This window comes from Asterias amurensis, chromosome 19, assembly GCF_032118995.1.
Source record: "Asterias amurensis chromosome 19, ASM3211899v1".
Taxonomy (NCBI): domain Eukaryota; kingdom Metazoa; phylum Echinodermata; class Asteroidea; order Forcipulatida; family Asteriidae; genus Asterias; species Asterias amurensis.
The window spans coordinates 14806836-14826801 of record NC_092666.1 but is presented as its reverse complement, the minus strand read 5'-3'; the positions used below and the strand labels follow the sequence as shown (position 1 = coordinate 14826801).

The window sequence follows — 19966 nt, the reverse complement described above, 5'->3', positions numbered from 1 at the left end:
GGGAAATAGAAAACCAACAAGATACACCTGGTATAATCGAAACAAACCACCAACCACAAACTCAATATGTAACCAAATCAGGCAGGGTAAGCAAACCACCTGAGAGATACACACCAAAAAGCCACTAATCTAAATAATATGGATGTCAAACAAATAAATGCAAACAAATATTGCAAATATTTGAAATCCATTAAAACAATGGACTAGACTAAGAATATGAATGCTGGATTTGACTTTCATGTTATAATATGGATAGATTGTTAGATTATGTAGAAGTAGAAAGTTTATATGTAAAATTAATAAGTTGCTGAAACCAAACAAGGTTTGTTTATTAATATTAGTTGTCATCAAATCAATGTAAAACCAATTTTGAAAATATATACTGAAGTCAAACTCAAATGAATACACAACTCTGAAACCAATATTGTACCGGAATATTTGTTATGTACTTGATTATATTAAATCCTGACAACTGTAGTAATTATTATATTAAAAACAGAAACCTTTGAAAAACAGGGAGATGTAACAAGCTGTGTCATAAGACACCTGTTGTAGACATAGTTGTGTAAGATGTAATATGAGACAATGGAATGTCCACCCAGGAAGCTTGCCTCCTGGAAGATGACCAGTGATTAATAAAGCAGTCCTCTACAGACCAGCACACAAGTAACAGTGCCCAATGAGTCCCTCCATGCATTGTACATAAAACAAGCACGGGCTAATCATACTAATATTTTGTAACCGTTGGAACCTACTTTATATCTTTGCCTGGTCAAACATCATTTAAAGGGGCATTACAGTATTACATTTAGTTTTAGCCCGCAAACGTAAAGTTAAAAAGCAATATAAAGACTAGGAAATAGAGTGCTCTCATAGTGGTGCACAAGGTTTGATACACACACATCTCAACGCGTGTTCAGGCTGTTAAGTCAACTTCTTAGTTTCTGAAAGTCGACTTGGTGAGATAGTTGTAAATAGTTGCGTTAAATAATAAGTTTACACTTGGCGCCTCATAAGGGAACGTGTTCCTTTAATTGTTAGTTGTTCGAGCAACAACCCTTTTGATGCTAAATTACCATAATACGCATCGAGAAAAAAAAATCTTTGCATTTTTAACAACACTTATTTCATTGACTCAAACGCTGACCTTGACGATATCCGGACACCTTGTGTTTGTTTCTACAAACTTAGGTGTTCGGGCAACAGCCCGAACAACTCTTTGATTAGGTGTTCGGGCAACAGCCCGAACAACTCATTGATTTTGTTCGGGTTTTTTTTAGGTGTTCGGGCAACAGCCCGAACAACTCTTTGTTATTGTTCGGTTTTTTTTTTTTTTTTTTAGTTTTTCTTCTTCCTCTCAGAGTCAATTGTCCGCAAGAAAAAGCATAGATGCGAAGCTTGCATTAAGTTGAAACCTTGCACACAGGTAGACAATAACCAGTAGATGATGCAAAAGTTGTTACGTCACGATGACGTCATCAGTTGACGAGATACACTAACTCAAAGTTTATTATTTCAAAAAATCATAACTTTTGATCTACATAAGGGATTCTTACAATCAATACAACATCGGAAAGGTCAATAAAAACTCCGTAAACGCCTCGCAGACATGACCCCTTATTGACCTCGTCTTCTGGTTCAAATCAAATTTATTGTATATTTTCTTCAAAAGTAAATTGTTGGTTTATCTACGACCGTACTGCGTTGATAACACCGGTTGCCGTCCGATCACTGAAGTTAAGCAAACTCGGTCAGTACTTGGATGGGAGACCATTTAGCGACCAAATGTTTTATTATTCTTTTTTTTTTTCTTTTTTTTTTCTTCTCCTATAAATTGCTTCGTTTTTAGTCTGTTTTCAAGGCCTTTTAAGCAAACCTTTCTCTTCCGGTTAGTTAGTCTCTTTTCCAGTCGTCAATATGCATAAGCTCCTATGTCCTCAACCACAAAAGCTATTTTGACAATTATTTATACATCTTATGAAAGGGCTTTACGTACGTAATCTGTTTTCAAGGCGTTTTCAACAAAAAATCCCTTCCGGTTAGTTAGTCTCTTCTCCAGTCGTCATTAATCATCAGTTCACATTTCCTCGACCACAAAAGCTATTTTGACAATCTATACATCATATGAAAGGGCCTCACGTACTTCACAAAAATGGGTATGTTGGTGACCTTCTTTTGACCTTTTGACCTTTTTAAACCGGAAGTGCCTGTAAAATGCTTTCAAAAGGCATTATTTAAAGGCTTTTAGGTTGAAATGTACACTTTTTGATGCTTTACCATAAAATTATTTCACATCGAGAAAACTGTTTGGTTTAATTTCTTTGCAATTTGACGAGCTATCAACAACACTTTTTTCATTGATTCAAACACTGACCCAACAATAGCCGAACACCTAGTGTTTGTTTCTACAAACACTATATCTAGTTTTTTTTTTTTTTTGGTTTTTCTTATTCTTCTCGCTGTCGATTGTCCGCAAGAAAAAGCATAGTTACGAAGCTTGCATTAAGTTGAAATTTGGCACACAGGTAGACAATAACCAGTAGATGATGCAAAAGTTGTTACGTCACGATGACGTCATCAGTTGACGAGATACACTCATTCAAAGTTTATTATTTCAAAAAATCATAACTTTAGATCTACATGAGGGATTTTTACAATCAATACATCATCGGAAAGGGTATTAAAAACTCCGTAAACACCTCACAGACATGACCCCATTTTGATTTTGTCTTCCGGCTCAAAAGAGAGGTTGAAAATTTAAAAATTCATGTATGAAGTACAACGAAATTCCCCCATTGATTGCGCGTAAAGATTTTACGATTACATGTACACGTACTTTGTCACCACGTGTAAGCATGCGGTGCATTGCGGTCACCACGTGTAAGTATGCGGTATATTGAGGAGAGCATAGTCACGCTCTGCACCACGTGTTGATCGTTTTAGTCTGCGTTCGAGGCGTTCTCAACATAATGTCAGTTTTCTTCAAAAGTAATTAATTAGTTTTATCTACGACCATACTGCGTTGATAACACCGGTTCTCGTCCGGTCACTGAGGTTAAGCAATATCGAGCCCAGTCAGTTTTTCGATGGGAGACCACGTGGCGACCATAATTTGTACTGTTTATTTTTGTATTTAATTTTTTTTTCTCCTATAAATAGCCTCGTTTTTAGTCTGTTTTCAAGGCGTTTTCAACAAACACTTCCCTTCCGGTTAGTTAGTCTCTTCTCCAGTCGTCATTATGCATAGTTCCTATGTCCTAAACCACAAAAGCTATTTTGACAATCTGTACATGATATGAAAGGGCTCTACGTACATAGTCTGTTTTCAAGGCTTTTCAACAAACATTTCCCTTCCGGCTAGTTAGTCTCTTCTCCAGTCGTCATTATTCATCAGTTCACATTTCCTCAACCACAAAAGCTATTTTGACAATCTATACATGATATGAAAGGGCTTTACGTACGTAGTCTGTATTCAAGGCGTTTTCAACAAACATTTCCCTTCTGGTTAGTTAGTCTCTTCTCCAGTCGCCATTGTTCATCAGTTCACGTTTCCTCAAACACAAAATCTATTTTGACAATCTATACATCATATAAAAAGGGCCTCACGTATTTCACAAAAATGGGTATGTTGGTGACCTTCTCTTGACTTTTTGACCTTTTTAAACTGGAAGAGCCTGTAAAATGCTTTGAAAAGACATTATTTAAAGGCTTTTAGGTTAAAATGTACACTTTTTGATGCTTTTTCCATAAAATTATTACACATCAAGAAAACTGTTTGGTTTTGATTTCTTTGTAATTTGACGGTTTACTTACAATACTTGTTTCATTTATTCAAACACTGACCCAACAATAGCCGAACACCTAGTGTTTGTTTTTACAAACACTATATCTATTTTTTTTTTGGTTTTTTTTCTTATTCTTCTTCTCGTCGATTGTCCGCAAGAAAAAGCATAGTTGCGAAGCTTGCATTAAGTTGAAACTTTACACACATGTAGACAATAACCAGTAGATAATACAAAAGTTGTTACGTCACGATGACGTCATCAGTTGACGAGATACACTAATTCAAAGTTTATTATTTCAAAAAATCATAATCATAACTTTAGATCTACATGAGGGATTTTTACAATCAATACATCATCGGAAAGGGCATTAAAAACTCCGTAAACGCCTCACAGACATGGCCCCATTTTGATTTTGTCTTCCGGCTCAAAAGAGAGGTTGAAAATTCTAAAATTCATGTATAAAGAACTACAAAATTCCCCATTGATTGCGCGTAAAGATTTTACGATTACATGTACACGTACTTTGTCACCACGTGTAAGCATGTGGTGCATTGCGGTCACCACGTGTAAGTATGCAGTGCATTGAGGAGCATAACCATGCTCTGCACCACGTGTTGATCGTTTTAGTCTGCGTTCGAGGCGTTCTCAACACAATGTCAATTTTCTTCAAAAGTAATTACTTGGTTTTATCTACGACCATACTGCGTTGAAAACACCGGTTCCCGGCCGGTCAACGAGGTTAAGCAAAATCGGGCCCAGTCAGTATTTCGATGAGGGACAACGTGGCGACCAAAATTTGTACTATTTACTTTTGTATTTAATTTTTTTTTCTCCTATATAAATAGCCTCATTTTAAGTCTGTTTTCAAGGCGTTTTCAACATACATTTCCCTTCCGGTTAGTTAGTCTATTCTCCAGTCGTCATTATGCATTAAGCTCCTATATCCTCAACCACAAAAGCTATTTTGACAATCTGTACATGATATGAAATGGCTCTACGTACGTAGTCTGTTTTCAAGGCGTTTTCAAGCAACATTTCCCTTCCGGTTAGTTAGTCTCTTCTCCAGTCGTCATTACTCATCAGTTCACATTTCCTCAACCACAAAAGCTATTTTTACAATCTATACATCATATGAAAGGGCTTTACTTACGTAGTCTGTTTTCAAGGCGTTTTCAACAAACATTTCCCTTCTGGTTAGTTAGTCTCTTCTCCAGTCGCCATTATTCATCAGTTCACCTTTCCTCAAACACATCATCTATTTTGACAATCTATACATCATATGAAAGGGCCTCACGTATTCCACAAAAATGGGTATGTTGGTGACCTTCTCTTGACTTTTTGACCCTTTTAAACTGGAAGAGCCTGTAAAATGCTTTGAAAAGGCATTATTTAAAGGCTTTTAGGTTGAAATGTACACTTTTTGATGCTTTTTCCATAAAATTATTACACATCAAGAAAACTGTTTGGTTTTGATTTCTTTGTAATTTGACGGGAAACTTACAATACTTATTTCATTTATTCAAACACTGACCCAACAATAGCCGAACACCTAGTGTTTGTTTTTACAAACACTATATCTAGTTTTTGGTTTTTTTTTCTTATTCTACTTCTCGTCGATTGTCCGCAAGAAAAAGCATAGATGCGAAGCTTGCATTAAGTTGAAACTTTGCACACAGGTAGACAATAACTAGAAGATGATACTAAAGTTGTTACGTCACGATGACGTCATCAGTTGACGAGATACACTAATTCAAAGTTTATTATTTCAGAAAAACATAACTTTAGATCTACATAAGGGATCTTTAAAATCAATACATCATCGGAAAGGGCATTAAAAACTCCGTAAACACCTCACAGACATGACCCGATTTTTATTTTGTCTTCCGGCTCAAAAGAGAGGTTGAACATTTCAAAATTCATGTATAAAGAACTACAAAATTCCCCATTGATTGCGCGTAAAGATTTTACGATTACATGTACACGTACTTTGTCACCACGTGTAAGCATGCGGTGCATTGCGGTCACCACGTGTAAGTATGCGGTGCATTGAGCAGCATATAGACCAGCGGGCGTTGCCGAATATCGTGCAGTTTCGCGACGCATATCAAAGATGAGCATTTTTATTATCTTGAATTGGGAAGAAAAATATAGAAATCAACGTACAATAAATCCACAATCGATCTTTTCGCAAGTTTGCTTGTAATGGGCACATTTAACTGCAATTTTTGCGATGAAAAGTGCGAGGCTGGGGACAAAATGACCAATCAACGACGATTTAACAAGACCGCACGGCAGCGGTTGCGATGAATTAACCAATAGCGGTAGAGCTATTATCATGTGCACGAGGTCACGACCTCTGTACAACGTTGGAGACGAACAACACACAGACTCCGTCGTGGTGTGAGAAAAAAACATGTCACAAAAAGTGTCTTTGTGCATTTGTCTAGCGTTGAAACGAAAGCTTTTCCATTTTCGGAAAAGAGTTGAAGACATTTCTTTGCATGTATTTGAAGAAGGAAAAGAATTAGAGTACGGTCAAGTGTGAAAATGTCATCAAAGATGTGGTAATGTCTAGCCCAAATTACGGACACGTAAAACACGACGATGGACAACTATCACAGACGGAAGGTCGGTAAGATCCTCCGATCTCTATCACAGGTAACGTCAAGACAACAGTACCTTTTTCAACTTAAATTTAAAAATATCGCAACCTTATCGTATTTGTTTTAGTATTGATTCATTTCCCTGTTGTTCATTCATAAATGATTGTTGCCATGCCAAGCTTTCACAGTGTGACTAGACTAGGCCTATGACATCATGAGTCTTTATTTTATAACAGTTTCAATCAGTCTCAATCATGTCAAGCTGTCAATATGATTTAATGATTCTGAATATTATTTTGTCCGGCATGTCCAGTTACTTACTGACTGTCTAACAATCTGATCATGCTGTTTTGGCTGTATAAAATACACAGATCCTTGCGATATTTTCAGGGGAAAAAATGCTTATTTATAAATTGTTACTAGATCTACATTCCAATCGGAAAATGAAACAATTTTTTGTTCAATTCTTTATCCTTTCTTTCATCTGGCACAATATCAATGATCATGAAGCAATGGCCTTGATTTATTTTTGTATTAACTCAAAGTAAAATGATTTTTTTAATTTAAAATATAACTTGTTTCATTTGTATTTATTTTATTTTGTTATTTGAACTATGGGGGCCTTGAACGTGACCTGCAAATGTTGATTGTCTATTCCCATCTGAGTGAAAACTTGCTTGTTTATCATATCCATACAGTAACGGTGAGGCACCGTTTAAAATTTGTTTGTCTGAAACACCCCAGTTGATTAGAAACCAGTTTAATTGTTTTTCTAAGGGTCGATGTCCATTCGGGAATGATGCAGTTTAGAGATGTGTTTAACATGGCTGGCCCGCTGTCAACTCACGAAACGTGGCTAGTTTAACATTCTTGTGACAATACCACCATGACTTTAATTTTGTTTATTTCTCAACAGACTGTGTTCAGGTGAACTTTCAACTAAAAAGGTGTTCGACTGGTTATATTACTAGCAGAATTGATCATAGGCGACTGCGTCAAACGACCGAACATGCCCACTATACAATCAATTGGTGCTGGCTGATGAGGACACTTTCAGAGTTGAGGAGTTTGTCCCCACATGTGTAAGGACAACATTGTGCTGATGTTAACATTGCCAGGTAACTATGAAGTTTTATCTGTGTTTTTACAAACAAAGTATGCGTTCAATTTGAATAAATGCAAACCCATTCAACATAAACTGGTACAAGTTCATTAACTTATTTGTCGTTGTTTCATGATAGATGTACAATATGTAATTGTTGGTGCAAAAAACAGCTGAATTTCCATTATATAATTGACAATAATAGTTTAAAAAGGGAATTTATTTTAAACAATTTTGTTTACGTATCTTTTAAAATGACAGATCGTAACCTCTTTTTAACGGGACACTTGATGAGACAGCATAGCAACGTCAACTAAGTAAGGATACAGTGCTGTTGAAAAAGTTCCAGATGTACCATCTCGAAGCAAACCTACTCAAAACAAACCTACTCCAAGCGCTTGACAGCATTCTATAATGTAAACATGTACATTGCTCATGCAAAAACGTAGATGTGGTCAAGGCAAACTTTGTTCGGACAAAAGTCTACCGTGCATATACTTAAATTGCAAGTGCACAAACTGTGAAAGTGTAAAAACTAAAGCTCTGATTAAAAACAGTGATAAGTCTGATAAAGAATATTAATGGCAAATAATAATTCAAATTGAGATAATTATGTATCTTCATGTAAACAGATGAGTAAAGCTATAGTAAAAACTTAAAACCACAAATAAATAATGTCGGTCTCTATTATAAACTACTTACTTTTAAAGTTTACTTAATCTTTTTTGATAGTTACAAAATATTCTTTGAAGATTCAATGCAAAAACAGAAGTGAAAAAAGGGAAATTTTTCTTTACTTGAAATAAATTGTTCACTGAACAAATTATTACTAGATGTGGATTCTTCATACTTGATGAACAGAGTATCATGTTAGGGCAGAGATTGTCCATGCAGACAGAGGACATGGAGTATTTGTTATTATCAAAACAGGATGGGAAAAGCCTGAAAAAGGGTGGCCTTGACGGAATAAAGCAAAAATTTCATAAAGAAGAAAATGTTGTTTTGTGTTAACTTATTATAAGTAGGGATATTAATTAAGATAAAGTTGGCGGCCTAAGATGTTCTGTCATAGTAAACATAAAATATCCATATTAAAACATGTGGGAGAGAGGTAGTAGTTTTCCCTAGTATGACCTGAACAACAATTTTTTAAATATTTAGATGGTCTCTAAAATGTGTTGACAGTAAATCTAACTGTGTTTGGAACAACAAAATTATTGTTAAAAAATAATACTTCTCTGTTTAAGGATAAAATATTTGTATTTTTAAGTAGACAGCGTTAGAACCACCCCTAATGAACCATTTTATTGCAACTTTTGAGGAAGGGAAGTCCTAAAATAGATCACCCTTTCATGATAAATAATTCCTTGCATCAATGCTCCATTGAAATGTACACAGTTTTCTAAAAATGGCCAATAGAGGGCGCTATTTTCACATTGCTTAATTAAAATGCAAATAACTTCCAAACTGGCTAGTTTGACGATTGTGGATTTATGTATTGGTAATCAGCATATAATTGTCTATTAATTAAACCTGTTTCCACGCTCATGCCAATCCAAATCTTGACAATCCGTATTTTATCTCGACAAGTGTCGTAGTCAGGTTTGAGGTGTGACTATAGTCGAGTAGTAAAATTCACTAGTCACACCCATTCGCAACAAATATAATATTGCCTTTGCGGCACAAATCTTGACAATCCGTATTTTATCTCGACAAGTGTCGTAGTCAGGTTTGAGGTGCGACTAGTCGAGTAGTAAAATTCACTAGTCACACCCATTCGCAACATAATTATTATTGCCTTTGCGGCACATAGCGGCACAAATATTGAAAATCCGTATTTTATCTTGACAAGTGTCGTAGTCAGGTTTGAGGTGCGACTAGTCGAGTAGTAAAATTTACTAGTCACACCCATTCGCAACATAATTAATATTGCCTTTGCGGCACATAGCGGCACAAATCTTGAGAATCTGTATTTTATCTCGACAAGTGTCGTAGTTAGGTTTGAGGTGCGACTAGTCGAGTCATGATTGGAATTTGCTTAATGAAAAAGATTCAGTGCTCTGCAGAAGAATTGAATTCTGCGCTTACGTCAAGCGAAATAGACTGCATATAGCAGGGATTTCTTTTGTTTGTGTGCTTTTCTAGGCTCGCATACTTCACAGCTTAGCAGGGATATTTTTGCTTGTGGCGGGGAAACTTATCATATGTAATCTTTGCTTTATACTAATTGCACAGATATTTCAGCGCCTGCACAGTAATAGAATGGATGGTTGTATAATAAATGGGCAGAGTTTGGTTGAAGCAGACAGAGCCATAAAACTGGGCCGTGTTCTATAGGGGAAATTATTACTTGACATTTTATGACAGTTTTGGGCTCTGCGACGTACACATACAAATACAGAGTCAGATACAGACATTACCGTGCAGAAATCGTGCAATTGAAATGTCTCATAAGCGCCCCCTATCGGCAGGAGTAGGAAAATAAAGGAGTATCCTACAAATTAATTATGTGTTTTGAAACACGTCAATAATATCAAATGGAAGCTTTAGGATGTTTAGCTTAATTCCTATCATAAAACATATTAAAATTCTTTATTAACTAACCACCAGTGACCCTCATTTGCATGTTAATTAAGAAATCTTTGCAGCATCATATCTCAAGAACTTCACTGCTGACATTTCAACTGTTTGTTCTTAAAGACTGCTTGGGGGTTGGAGATTAATTTGAAAAAAATGTGACCTCAAGTTGACCTCTACTTCCGCGTCAACCAGAAGTGTCACCATATCTCAAGAACTATACAGCAGATTTTCAAAATATTTTCAGTTTTAAACTCCTTAGGCATAAAATATTAACTTTCAAAAAAACGTGACTTCAAGTTGACCCCTACTTCCTGGTCAACCGGAAGTGGGACCATATCTCAAGAATTATTCAACAGATTCAGTTTTTTTTAGTTATAGACTCCTTGGGCATTCACGATTAGTTTGAAACAACTTTGACCCCATGTTGACCTTTACTTCCGGGTCAACCGGAAGTGAGCCCATATCTAAAAAAGTAAAAAGCTAATGTTCAATCTTCAGTTATAGACTCTAAGGCAATAAATAATAGCTTTGGAAAACTGTGACCCCAAGTTGACACCAACTTCTGGGTCAACCGGAAGTGGGACTATGTATCAAGATCTACACAACCGATTTTATAGAATCCTTGGCATTGCAGATTAATCTTTGGTAGCTGTAGGCCCATGTTGACCTTTACTAACGTGTCAACCGGGAAGTAAGACTTTATAACAAAAGCTACACAACTTTTTTGAAACCTTTTTTTCAGTTATATATTCCTTGGGCAATGAAGCACATAATCCAAGCAAAACAACACGGAACAGCTTCGTGTTTGTTCACAAACACTTAATGTCTAGTTATTATTAATTCTGTGCTTACGGCAAGCGTATTTCACGAGTTTTTGGCTTCTGCGCGTGCGTACTTCACGTTACTAGGCATTCTACGCTTACAAGGCTATAGCGCAGAAATTCGGCGCTTGCACGTAAGCGGGGAATCGCGATCGTAAGCGCAGAATTCGGCGGTAAGCAGAGCCATGAAATTGGGCCCTATATGCGTCCATAAAAATGGATAGCGCACCACATTCAAAGGTTTCACATTGGTCCAGTGGTTATACTATATGACTTGCAATCACAAAGTTGTCAGTTCGAATCTATTGCACTGATATCACATGATCTAGTCACTGAATATTTCGATGTAAGCCGTTTACATACTACATTGACTCGTTGCGAACTTGAACTCATTGTATAACTTCAACTTCAATGACCCAGAACTGCTGACACCCCGGCCTTAAATAAAGTTTACTTTTACATATAATTTGTACAAAACGAGCCACGCCCTGCCATTTTTTTTTAAGTGCAGTGTCATCAATTTTTAAGCTTGCGCTTGTTTGGACGAATAAAAACAGGTGGAAATGAATGCTTTAAAGAAATTCGGTCTGCGCCCACTTCTTCAAAACTAAACCTTGACACGTGGTATATATAATGATTGGCAATAGTTGCCGTAAAATTGACGTCACAGAGAGGGGGTGTGTCTGAACAGTGATCAAGTGTCGCGAAAGGGGCGGGCGATTCGAGAGCCAAAACGGTGCCGGGTTGTTTCAGACGGGGTTGGCGCTTTTTACACTCTAGATCTTATCAGATTTCTACACAAATTGTGTGTAAATGGGCGTTTCTAAACTTACGCACTGCATGGGTAAGTTTTGACGAGTGTGCGCCTATATAAAGAGCACTGATTGGCCATACAGTCACACTTTGTTGGACGCACCGAGTTGGAAAGCAAGAGCCAGAAGTGACACCCATCTTACGACAACTTACGAAGAGCTTCAGAAGACAGCAGCCAGTAGCATTCAAGAAAGAAACATGGCATTGACCTGGGTACTCGTGGTTGCCTGTATGGCTTTTGGTGTGAATGGATATGGTGAGTTATTTTTAAGCTTTTGTATAAAAATAAACAAATAAATAAAACAAAATACCAGGGGTGGATTTCACAAAGAGTTAGGACTAGTCTTATCTCGAGTTAGGACGAGTTACTAGTCCTAACTTAGGACTAGCTGTACGTTTTGATATCTCTTAGGACCAGTTCTAAGTTAGGACTAGTTCCTAACTCTTTGTGAAATCGACCACAGCTCTGGTTATCAAAGGTCTTTTACTTTGCGAACCAATACGGTCGGTCATTTTGTGGAGTCAAAAATTGACTCCACAAGTTGGCGTGCCGTGTTAGTTCACGACGTATAAGGAAAACCGTCCAATTTCGAGACATTAAAATTGTGTCAATCATTACTTTTAAAACATCTTTCTAACCATAATGCATTTCATAACAAAATAGTTTCAAACGCTTTCCATAGACCAACTCGCCTGATCCAAGGCAACGTGTCCCTTTAAAGGCAGTGGACACTATTGGTAATTACTCAAAATAATTATTAGCATAAAACCTTTCTTGGTGAAGAGTAATGGTGAGAGGTTGATGGTATAAAACATCGTGAGAAACGGCTCCCTCTGAAGTGCCATAGTTTTCGAGAAAGAAGTAATTTTCCACGAATTTGATTTCGAGACCTCAGATTTAGAACTTGAGGTCTCGAAATCAACCATCTAAACGCACACAACTTCGTGTGACAAGGGTGTTTTTTTCTTTCATTATTATCTCGCAAGTTTGATGACCGATTGGGCTCAAATTTTCACAGGTTAGTTATTTTATGCATAAGTTGAGATACACCAACTGTGAAGGCTAGTCTTTGACAATTACCAATAGTGTCCACTGCCTTTAAGCACCAGGTAAAAACCATTCAGAGTATCCCAGATTTGTAAACATTTGAGTCCCTCATGCTCCACAGTTTTGAAAAATCCTAGGTAGAACTCTGGTAACTGTTACAGTTGAGAACTTTAAAATTGTGTTTGTGCACCTTTTTATTGCACAGGGTTTTTAAAACCAAGATAAACACCAAGTAAAATACATTCTAAGAACAGGCTACAAACTTCAAGCATTTGAGTCAAGAATGCTCGACAGTTTTGACAAAATTTGGGGTATAACTCTAACTCTTGCTACTGACACAGATTGAAAACATCTTGCAGAATTGCATGCACAGTTAGGGTTTTTAAAACCAAACTTAATGGTGAGAGGTTGATGGTATAAAACATCGTGAGAAACGGCTCCCTCTGAAGTGCCATAGTTTTCGAAAAAGAAGTAATTTTCCACGAATTTGATTTCGAGACCTCAGGTTTAGAACTTGAGGTCTCGAAATCAACCATCTAAACGCACACAACTTCGTTTGACAAGGGTGTTTTTTTCTTTCATTATTATCTCGCAAGTTCGATGACCGATTGAGCTCAAATTTTCACAGGTTTGTTATTTTATGCACATGTTGAGATACACCAACTGTGAAGGCTAGTCTTTGACAATTACCAATAATGTCCAGTGTCTTTAAGTAGGAATTAATGCTTTGCATGTTGCGTTTGTTTGTGTAGGCATCCAAGTTGACCAGCCTGCCTGTGATGGCCAGCAGCTGGCTTGTGCCTACTGCATGGACACAGTCACACTTCTCAAAAGTACCGCCGACGACATCGATACTGGGGTAAGTCAATCACATGACTCATCTTTTATAAACCGTATTCATTATGACATTGCTAATGAGTAGAGCGCCCTCTGCCCGCATAGTCCATTAATGGAAGACTTAAAGGTGTGGACACTATTGGTAATTGTCAAAGACCAGTCTTCTCACTTGGTGTATCTCAAGAATGCATAAAATAACAAGCCTCTGAACATTTGAGCTCAATTGGTCGTCAAAGTTGCGAAATAATAATCAAAGAAAAAACACCCTTGTCACACGAAGTTGTGTGTGCTTTCAGATGCTTGATTTCGAGACCTCAAATTCTAAATCTGAGGTCTCGAAATCAAATTAGGGGAAAATACTTCTTTCTCGAAAACTACGTTACGTCAGAGAGAGAGCCGTTTCTCAATGTTTTATGCTACCTACCTCTCCCCATTACTCATTACCAAGTAAGGTTGTATGCTAATAATTATTTTGAGTAATTACCAATAGTGTCCACTGCTGCCTTTAAGGAAACGGTTTATAAGGTGACAACGTACTTTCCCGTGCCCAGTTTCATGGAGCTGCCTAAGCACACCATTATTATGCTTACCAAAATAAGGTTACAAGCCAAACTACCATGTCACGTGTACAATTTGTGGCTGTTATTCTACTCATTTCTGTTTTGCAGACAAGTGTTACAGGGACACATAGGTGAAACAAAAATGAAAAACAAATCCCCCCCTTATGCCATTCAAAAGCCCCGTAGATTCCTTATTACAGTAAAATATTCGATACGAACAATGTTCATTAACATGTTTACGATGAATTAATATAATGAATAGGGTAGGTGGCCTTAGCTTTCGATCCAAACCGGACCTTCTTCAGATACAAAAACAGCTACACAAGTTTTTTCCCTTTTTTGTTTTAAATATGATTCCAGAAAGCGATTGTGCAGTTCATGTTGGTGATTTGCGACTTCATTAATTCGTCGACCCCAGCACACAAAGCATGCACTCAGCATTGTGAGAGTTTTCCGATGAGGATGAGGATGCTGGCTGACCTCCTGATGGTAAGTCCCATATTATGACGGACAATAATAAGTTAAAGTATTAGAGGGGGTAGAGGGCGCAACATCGAATGATTTGGAGGCTGACTAAGAGGCATTTTTTTTCTGTAGTATAGAATTGCCATCCTCAAAAATTGTCAAATTTTGTTTAAAGATTTCCCTTTTCTGAATCGATATAGAAAAAAAACATTGAAAAGCACTACACGACAGTGGCAATTTGGATGTAACGGTACAGAAACAACAATTTGCGATCCGGATGGACTGGGCAAATTATTAAATTTTTATCGTTTTATTGAGCCGATGTTTGTGAACATGGAGCAAATTTGTGACACATTTTCTATTTTCCAGTAATTCATGTCGCGATATTCTATTAGAATTTAATTTATTGATTTGAATATACGTGTCTCGACTTGCTTGGTATCTTTATATAAATTATCTTCTTGACTTGATTTAACTTAACTGAGAATTGTTCAATATGGAATTGGCCTGACCCTCTCAAACTTAAAATTCCTTCCTTGTTTTAGGGCTAACAGTAAAGCCCGGTTCATACTTCATGCGAATGCAAATGCGAAGCGAATTTGACGTAAATTTGATGTCATAACCCTCCTTTCGCAGCGATATTCGCAAGTGAGTTGCCCTGCCCTGCTGCGAATTATTCGTCGCATTCGCAGGAAGTATGAACCGGGCTTAACGCGGCCATCTGGTGTAGCATTGTATATAATATGATTTGATTTAACTTGGTTTTGATTTAACAGGCTCGCCCCGAAGAGCTTTGTGGCTTCGTCTGTGTCTCTCGTGGTCGACCACTCAGCAAGGAGTGCATAAAGAAGCCTGTCACCAGCCAAGTCGCCCTGAACACTAGTGACAGCATGGCTTGTGAAGTATGCAAGAGCGTACCACTGCTGATACAACAGGTCTTGACTAGCAAGGGGTTCTCGGTAAGTTACTGTGAAACACCCTTCCTACTTTACCACCATAAGGTTAATATAATACATATCCCTGTCAAATACAACAGAATGCGACACGGCTGAAATGAAAACCATATACCAAATGCAAAAAAAAATGCAACAAGGGATTTATTGCAAAACAAATTATAATAATAATACGTGTCTCGACTTGCTTGGTATCTTTATATAAATTATCTTAACTGAGAATTGTTCATAAGGTTAATATAATACATATCCCTGTCAAATACAACATAGTGCGGCACGGCTGAAATGAGAACCATATACCAAATGCAAAAAAAAATGCAACAAGGGATTTATTGCAAAACAAATTATAATAATAATAATCCAAGATGGGCAGACAAGCTTGTGGGTCAGTATTACCCTTCTTTCGGGTCAACTTGGCTCAAGATACGAGTTTAAAAAAAAGCTGACAATGTGACGCAGAAGTCACACTCTATACAAAAAAATGGTTCAGATTTGACCGGGATCCAGACCCATCGGAACCGGACCCATCTCTTGGTTTGTATGAACCAAAATACGCGTCAAAATAACCCAGAAATGAGGCACACTGACGCTGATTCCGATTTAAAAACCTAAATATTATTGTCAACCACTTTCGCGTCAGTCTGATCACTTTTAGCAATGTTTTCTTTTTGCTAATTTTTTGTGACAACCTTTTTTCATATTTTATTTCATTGCTATAAATCCATTAACGACCTTCTCGTTTTAATGTCTGCCGTTTTTGGGGTTTTGTTTTTTTTTTACTTAAGGGCAGTGGACACTATTGGTAATTATTTCAAATATTTTGTTAGCATAAAAACTTACTTGCTAACATAACAAGCAATGGAGAGCTGTTGATAGTATAAAACATTGTGAGAAACGGCTCCCTCTGAAGTAACGTAGTTTTCGAGAAATTGTCCACGAATTTGATTTCGAGACCTCAAAATTAGATTTTGAGGACTCCGAAATCAAGCATCTGAATACACACAACTTCGTGTGACAAGGAGGTTTTTCTTCCATTATTATCTCGCAACGTCGACGACCAGATCAGTTCAAATTTTCACAGGTTTGTTATTTTATGCATACGTTGAGATACACCAACTGTGAAGACAGGTCTTTGACAATATAGTGGCAGTGTCTTTAACCATTACCAACATCATTGGCCATAGGATGCAGTGGTGAAGTTTTTGCTGATAGATTGTGACCTACTACCCACTGGACCTGCGCAAGACAATTGCATCGAGCACACCAAAAATATCATTTTCAAGATGAAGCTCTTCGCTGCTGAAATGGTAAGTTTACAAACACACAAACAAACACACCAACAAACAATCAAACAAACAAACAATGATTTCGTGTATCTTATTGCGTAAAAGTAATGTCTGTATGTATATTTGGCTTGCGGTTACACCATGTGTGTATCTACTTGCCAGGCAGATTTTGTTTTTAGAGAACTGTCTTGCCGCGGAGAGACCAATTTAAGAACTGATTCCGCGGTAGTACAATTAAAGTCACCTGGAAGTGGTATTTTTTCAAAATAAAGCTTTTGTCAGTAATATATGTGTTTTGATGAGTGGAATGTGAATAAACAGTTAACTAAGGTTTAAAAAATATCAGTTTTTATGTTACTTACAAATTTAAGAGTAGACCCCGACCCGAGAGAGCGCTGTTCGTGACGTCAATCGAGGCAGACTTTGCCTGTAATGCGTAGAGTAAACACAATTGCAAAGTACATGTACGGACCAAGTCGTGAGTTTGTACGTTTCAATTTTTTTTCCCGGCAATGCCGACCAGGTGTATTGCTGCTGAATGCAGAAAAACACTTTTTGAAATGTACCAACTCACGACTTGGACGTACATGTACTTTGCACGTGTGGAATGCAAATACTACCCATGTGTATAAAAGATCTAATCAACGGCTTTACTTTTTAAGGAAATTGAAATCGTTTAACGTTAACACGAATATTCTTAAGCTTTTTTATCAGAGTACAATTCAATCTATTTTAAGCTTTTGTTGTGTCTGTTGGTTCAATTCCCTCTCCCAATTTAACTCTGAGAAGCTCCAACGTATTACTAAGCGAGCTAGCAGGATTATTGGAGCTGACGTTAAAGGCATGCGGGAGATTATGAATGATTGTATCATTTCCCAAATCAATAAGATCATTTGCAACCCCAACCACCCTCTGCACCCTCACATTATCCAAAACCACTCAGGCAGGATCCGGCAACTACGCTTAAAGACCAACAGGTTTAAGGATTCTTTTCTCCCCAGTGCAATTCAGCTTTTTAACAGTAGATGGTCGAGATAATTTGGTTCACTCTCATTTGTTGTACTTTTTACAAGCTCGCCACATATTTTTATCTCTATATTTGTATATTTTTCCGTAATTTGTAATTCTATTCTTGTTGTCCATTTTTGCTATGCCTTTCTTGAATGTATTGTATAGTCTCCTTTACACAGGGAAGACAAATTTCATGTTTTTTTATCATGACAATAAAATCTTTTTAATCTTTAATCTTTTAATCTTTACTATACGCATTGCAGGAGGCGGAGTCAGCCCCCAAACAACTTTATATATTTTTTAATCGTGACAAACAATTACTAAAAAAATTGTTTTATTGTTCGTAAGCATATACTCTTATGTTTGACTTTAAGCACGATCCTATAAGCTAAAGTAGTAGCCACAGCCTATGTTCTATACCATCCGCCCGGGTAATTGTTAAAAGCAGGACAGTTCTTTTCAGAACTGAAAAATCTCACGAACCCACAAACCAAACATCTACTCAGCGGTAGTAAAATAATGAAAGACTGTTCTCTAAGAACAAACTCTACCTGTAGGCAAGAAGATACACACAATGGTGTTACCGCAAACCATTGATACCTCACCATGCAATGCCTCAAATCCTATAATGTCTGTATGTTTGTTTGTTTTACAGAATCCAGATACTGGTTGCAAGTTCATTTGTGACATTTAGACGAACTAAAGGAACCCGTGAGGAACAGATCTTGGAAGACAACGCTTGATATTCCTTAACGACCATTATTTGGGCCTAATCATATCTTATTCTTATAAAAGAGTGCGCTTTTAGTTGTAGTTGCATGTCTCTAATGGTAAAGTTTATACCTGTGGTTAAAGGAACACGTTTTGCCTTGGATCGGTCGAGTTGGTCTTTGAAAAGCGTTTGTAACCGTTTCTTATATTACAATGCATGGTTAGAAAGATGTTTTAAAAGTAGAATACAATGATCCACACACATTTGCCTCGAAATTGGGTGTCTTTTTACTTTGCGAACTAACACGGTTGTCCATTTATGGGAGTCAAACAAATTTGACTCCCTTAAATGGCCGACCGTGTTTGTCGACGAGGTAAAAGGAAAACCACGCAATTCCGAGTGATACTTGTACGGTGTGGGTCAATTATATTCTACTTTTAAAATATCTTTCTAATCATATGCATTTTAATAATATAACAAACGGTTACAAACGCTTTTCAAAGACCAACTCGACCGATCCAATGAAACGTGTTCCTTTAATAAAGAAAGTATATCATTTCGAGGATTGAAAATTAGTTGAGGTTTGTTGGTCTTCTTCTTAATAACCACAAATATGATAAAGTCATACAACAGGACCGTGAATTCATCTGCGTTGAGGGAAGGGGTGAGTGTCGTCATGATCAAAGCACTTGAAACGGTTGTTGGTTTTCTTATTGCGACCAAAATGATGAGTTTCAAAACACTTGCTACTTCTCTCTTGAAATTTAAGGACAGATTCGAACCCCGGGAGTAAAACCTTTATTACTGAGTGTCATCTTTGCGTTTATAACCGTTTGTTATAAAATGCATATGATTAGAAAGATATTTTAAAAGTAGAATATAATGACCCACACAAGTATCACTCGAAATTGCGTGGTTTTCCTTTTACCTCGTCGACAAACACGGTCGGCCATTTATATTTACTCTAATTAATGGCCGACCGGGTTTAGTTCGCAAAGTAAAAGGAAAACCACGCACGCAATTTCGAGGCAAATTTGTGTGGATCAATTTTACTTTTAAATCATCTTTCTAACCATATGCATTTTACAACAAACGGTTATACAAACGCTTTTCAAAGACCAACTCGACCGCTCCCAGGCAACGTGTTCCTTTAATACCGAATGCAATGTTGCACACCTCTAGTTCCAGTTAACGTTAGTTCCAGTGACCTTAAAATAATTGGAAGTGTGGCAGGGTTTGGGTTGCGTGGAAAGCACAGAGCTGACATTGAGCTATTAAAATTTAGTAAAGTATTTTTAGTTTGCAAATAAAAGTTTCCTGTATTTGAATAATGTCATTGTTGCCTTCTCATTTATTTTGGTCGTGCAATTACTATAACACTTTTTTTTTG

The 19966-nt window shown here is 37.1% G+C and overlaps 1 protein-coding gene and 1 long non-coding RNA gene across 2 annotated transcripts; both read left to right on the top strand.

Annotated features, from left to right (window-relative positions):
- The first annotated feature begins 6157 nt into the window (after window positions 1-6157).
- On the top strand, window positions 6158-8850 carry LOC139951588 (uncharacterized). The gene is made up of 3 exons (XR_011787804.1): window positions 6158-6443; window positions 7305-7506; window positions 7752-8850. It is a non-coding gene; the product is annotated as an uncharacterized lncRNA (long non-coding RNA).
- A 2927-nt stretch (window positions 8851-11777) lies between these two features.
- LOC139951450 (uncharacterized) lies at window positions 11778-19907 on the top strand. Its single transcript, XM_071950355.1, has 6 exons — window positions 11778-11960; window positions 13505-13611; window positions 14510-14638; window positions 15391-15573; window positions 16752-16874; window positions 18520-19907. Exons 1-6 carry the CDS (start codon window positions 11903-11905, stop codon window positions 18556-18558), a joined length of 639 nt encoding a protein of 212 aa, XP_071806456.1. The 5' UTR covers window positions 11778-11902; the 3' UTR covers window positions 18559-19907.
- Window positions 19908-19966: the final 59 nt, after the last annotated feature.

What these genes read in the sequence shown, in the direction of transcription:
- LOC139951450 (XM_071950355.1), top strand. Translation starts at nt 11,903, where the DNA reads ATGGCATTGACCTGGGTACTCGTGGTTGCCTGTATGGCTTTTGGTGTG. An exon ending in CCGACGACATCGATACTGGG is followed by an intron (nt 13,612 to 14,509) that starts GTAAGTCAATCA and finishes ATATGATTCCAG; the next exon opens with AAAGCGATTGTGCAGTTCAT. An exon ending in TGACTAGCAAGGGGTTCTCG is followed by an intron (nt 15,574 to 16,751) that starts GTAAGTTACTGT and finishes CATTGGCCATAG; the next exon opens with GATGCAGTGGTGAAGTTTTT.